The sequence below is a fragment of the Alosa alosa genome, chromosome 24, assembly GCF_017589495.1.
Source record: "Alosa alosa isolate M-15738 ecotype Scorff River chromosome 24, AALO_Geno_1.1, whole genome shotgun sequence".
Classification (NCBI taxonomy): Eukaryota; Metazoa; Chordata; class Actinopteri; order Clupeiformes; family Clupeidae; genus Alosa; species Alosa alosa.
This window is the reverse complement of record NC_063212.1, coordinates 12,244,568-12,248,589: the sequence shown is the minus strand read 5'-3', so window position 1 is coordinate 12,248,589 and position 4,022 is coordinate 12,244,568. Positions and strand designations below refer to the sequence as shown.

The following is a 4,022-nucleotide window of genomic DNA, read 5'->3' as shown; positions in this document are numbered from 1 at the left end:
TCTGGCAACCATTTGAGGGTCTGCATTTTTAAGTGCTTGGTAGCCACCTGGCACAGAGCTTCCTGCATCACTGAGTTGTCCCATAGCAGAAGAGCTGCTGGCATGAATCACTTTATATGGTCTGTACCAGCGTTTGGCTGGATCACCCAGCTCCCCAGTCTTAGGTTTGTCAAGGCCATAGCCATCTCTGCTCGACACTGACTGAACATTCCGGATGTTGCTTTGGGGGGCTTGTACATGTCTGGATTCAATAGGCGAGTTTACCATTCCATGTTGTACATAGGAGGAGCTGCCATCTACACTAGACAAGGACTGCCCCTGGCCTTCGTGGTGAACCATTAGGGGATGTGGGATCCAATTTGGTCTTTTGTGTAGCTTAATTTTCACATATTGAGCTCCTCCTCTGGACAGAGCCTCTTTAAAGGGCTGCTCAGCAACGTGTGCTTGTTTGACACTAGCAGAAGCCTGCCTACTATGGGCACTGCTTCCAAGAACATTTATAGCGGAGCTAGAGACAACAGAGGGCGAGTCCTGCCAGTCAGCATTATGACGCATGATAGAAACTCTGGACTCATCTGGGTTTGTGCTCCAGTAGCCAAACTGAGATTGAACAGGCCTGTAGCTGCCGTGGACCACTGCAACAGGTCCTGGGTCAGTGCTCCCTGGACTACCCTGAAGAGAGCGACTGGGGTGTCTGATGGCGGTCTGTGTAGATGGCACACCACTCTGGGAGTAAGAGGAAGACCATCTGACGAGTTGTGGCCTTCCAGGTGTGTGACTTTGGGGAGCTGGGCGCTCACTCTCTCTTCGAACCCAATCAGACCCAGCCATCCATTCCCCGGAGGGAGGAAGTTCCATGGGATCTTCTGCAGAGTCAGGTGCCCCCATCCTCCGGACTGCTTGCAGGCCACTTTGCTGAAAGCCTTTGAAGACATAGCTGCCTACAAAGCAAGCATCAATAATTACTCTCCAAATAAAATAAAATGCCTATATAATAGGCCCAACCAAAGTTACATTACAAAAGGACATTGTTGTATCACAGATGTAATTGAATGATTAAGCAATGGTGAGCAACACAGCAAATGGAAGGGTAGGCGTAGAATCAAGGATCCTTTTAATCATGGACTTGGGCTGGATTGAAACAGTCACAGAAAGTAAAGATAGCAAATCCACATGGAACAAGATATCCACATCTCCAATTGTGTCGGACTCCATTCATGAAATAAAAGCTTCTCATAATAAATTGACATTTGAAACTGACCACAAAAATGGGTCAATAGGTTTTAACTTACGTTCTTGATGTTGACCACAACACACACATATGCCTGTTAAAGCCAGATAAACCAGTGCAAGTCTGTAGAACAATGGAAAACAAAAATTACCCAACTGAACACATCACCATTTCAGCTGCTCATAAACATGAAATCAGGATGTGGTTTGGAAACGTACCTGATGTTCAATCCCAGAAACATGCTGCCCTGCTGATCCATGGACTACAACCAACAAACAGGCCAAAAGGAAGACACGTCATGGGCTCATCATTCAAAGCCTGCTCTGAGCATGCTAATTGATGACTTAATGAGTTACAGCTGAGGGAAATAAAAAATGGGTGCACTCAATTTGAGGGGATTAGACAGAATCCTCCCTATAATTAGTCGGCATAAAAGAGGCCTATGGTTTGGTTCCATCTTTGTGGACACAGCGTGTTGATGATTTGGATTGTTTCGCTCAACAAATCTGTTTGTTTGTTTGTGTGTGATGTGTCTGTGTAATTTTTTCAGCTGGTCAGGGTCTCTCGCTTACTATTCTGCACAAGACGAGTCCCCCATTATAGCAATCAACAAAGCAATGTCAAATATGTTGTGTACACAAGCAAATAAATTAGCCTCTAGGCGTATACAGACACACCGAGATGTTAGACAGTAGTGCACAAATTCCCAGGGCCTGTGAATGGTGTGAAGGAGAATGAAACAGCTAGTTCATGTGTGTTGGGGCAGACTCAACACCACAGCATACCAAAGTACTAGTAAGGTCACGCAGCAATCATTACACAAAGAGCCAGCAAGCAGTTGGCTCGGCCGTAGCAGGCAGGCAGCGGCATTTGTGCTAGGGTGCGATGCTCCATGGGGTACACATGGGGTGTATGTGGCTTAACACAGTGGTCAATGGGCAACCATATTAGAATCATAGCCTCTGTATTTGGGGATATAAGCCACGGTGCACCGTCCTGAATGTGAGATGTCCTGAGTTAACAACCAACACATGCAAAGATGTGTGTCGTTTTTGTGATTTTCTAGAGATATTGATGTGCAATGTGAGTAGATGTTATTATCATTATCTGTAAAGGGGAAGGTAAAAACACTGCATGTCTAAAGTTTGAACACCACTTTTTGCTGATCTTGGTGCATGGTTGGATATGACTGATAGGCATACCATTCATCTTTGAAAGGTTTCCAGGAGAATGCATTGTTCAATACCACAAGGTGGCGGCAGCATACTTGAAAATGAATAGACCACTTTAGGTGAGGTTTCGTCGTTTATTCTGCATGAACAACAGCGCGGTCTAATTACATAATCAGACTAATACATGGGCTAAAATAAATAGCTTTTAAAATATTAGCTCAATAAATAAACGATAATTTTCAGCTAGTATAAAACACTAACCTAAGTCAAACTATGCAGTATAACAAAACAATGTTTATCAAGAGGCACGCATTGTGTGTCGTTTTAAAAAATACATAATAACTTAATGTTCTTAAGATTCTCATAAGACGCATTCTTTTAATTAATTTGATTAAAAAAATAAACACACAAAAAAAAAACAAAACACAATAGGCCTAAGGATATTCTGTTCAGAATCCCGAAGCAGCACCAGGTGTGGTCCATTTTAACCACTTGAGAAGGACCAAAGATGGTGTATCACATGAAACACTTAGTTGGCCAACATTCAGAAATCAGTCTCTCAAGGGATGCAAGTAGGTCCATCTTCATTCACATCATACACGCCATCAACACAAGATCCCTCATCTCTTCATCAGAAACATCTAGAAACGAAGAGGAAGAAAGTGGTCAGTGAAGTCAACTATTTCAAGAACAGGCTGTCGCTAGCTGTTAAATGTGGATTATATAATTTTCAGTGAAAAAAACTGAAGAAAAAACACTCACGATGTCTGTCTCCCGGGTCGTCACCGCCACCGATTAGGACTTTGTTACAGAAACGTTTGAAGGATCTCCAAAGTCTTTTCCCTCTGGACGGGGGCACCACATCCGTATCCGAATTGCTCTCCGTTATGTTCTCCTCGCGTTTGGGGACTGTTTCTTGTGTAGACTTCTTTGGATCCTCTTCATCATCAGACATGCTGTCATCGAGGACACCACTTGATACCATGCGCTCAAACAGGTCTTCGTCTACCTGTAGCTGTCTTCTCACCTCACCACCAGGGAGGGTGGTAGGGTACCGACACAATGGGCAGACAATTGTAACTTCAGCTGGTACATCAGCGGTACACACACGGCCTATCTCATGTGCTGTCGACTGAGCGAGTAAATTTAAGCAGCATTCGCAAAAACTGTGTTTACATCTTAGTTCTCGCGGACACCGTCGCCCGGCGTTGTAAATCTGGTAACAAACTCCGCACTCAAGTTCCATGTTCTCTCCCGGAGTAGCTGTCTCAGTCATATGAGACAGGGGGAAAGATGTGTCATATATAGGCTTATGATGAGGCTTGCGTAGGAGTCCCTAGCCTACGCCTTCTTCGTCTGTCTGCCAAAAAACACGACACACCAATGTGACGTCAACGACCGAAAGGCAAACTCCCTTCATCCATCAGAGACTGGAATACCTAAGCGCTGAGCCACACCTCCCCCGGGAAGAGCGTGCAAAGTTAATTAATAGCTACAGGAAAAGTGAATCAACTCGACGGGGGAGTCTTAAAATGTTCCGAAATCAATGTACCCTAACTTGGCAAGATAATTGAGAAATGTTGACCGATACAGTCGTGTGGTTATGAACAAATAGGGAG

The 4,022-nt window shown here is 44.4% G+C and overlaps 1 protein-coding gene across 1 annotated transcript; it reads right to left on the bottom strand.

The window, feature by feature from the left end:
• Window positions 1–2,523: 2,523 nt before the first annotated feature.
• Window positions 2,524–3,697, bottom strand: si:ch73-335l21.4 (E3 ubiquitin-protein ligase-like). Its single transcript, XM_048235804.1, has 2 exons — window positions 3,166–3,697; window positions 2,524–3,044 (listed from the first exon to the last, which is right to left on the bottom strand). The coding sequence occupies exons 1-2, from the start codon at window positions 3,677–3,679 to the stop codon at window positions 2,992–2,994; spliced, it is 567 nt and encodes a 188-aa protein (XP_048091761.1). The 5' UTR covers window positions 3,680–3,697; the 3' UTR covers window positions 2,524–2,991.
• Window positions 3,698–4,022: the final 325 nt, after the last annotated feature.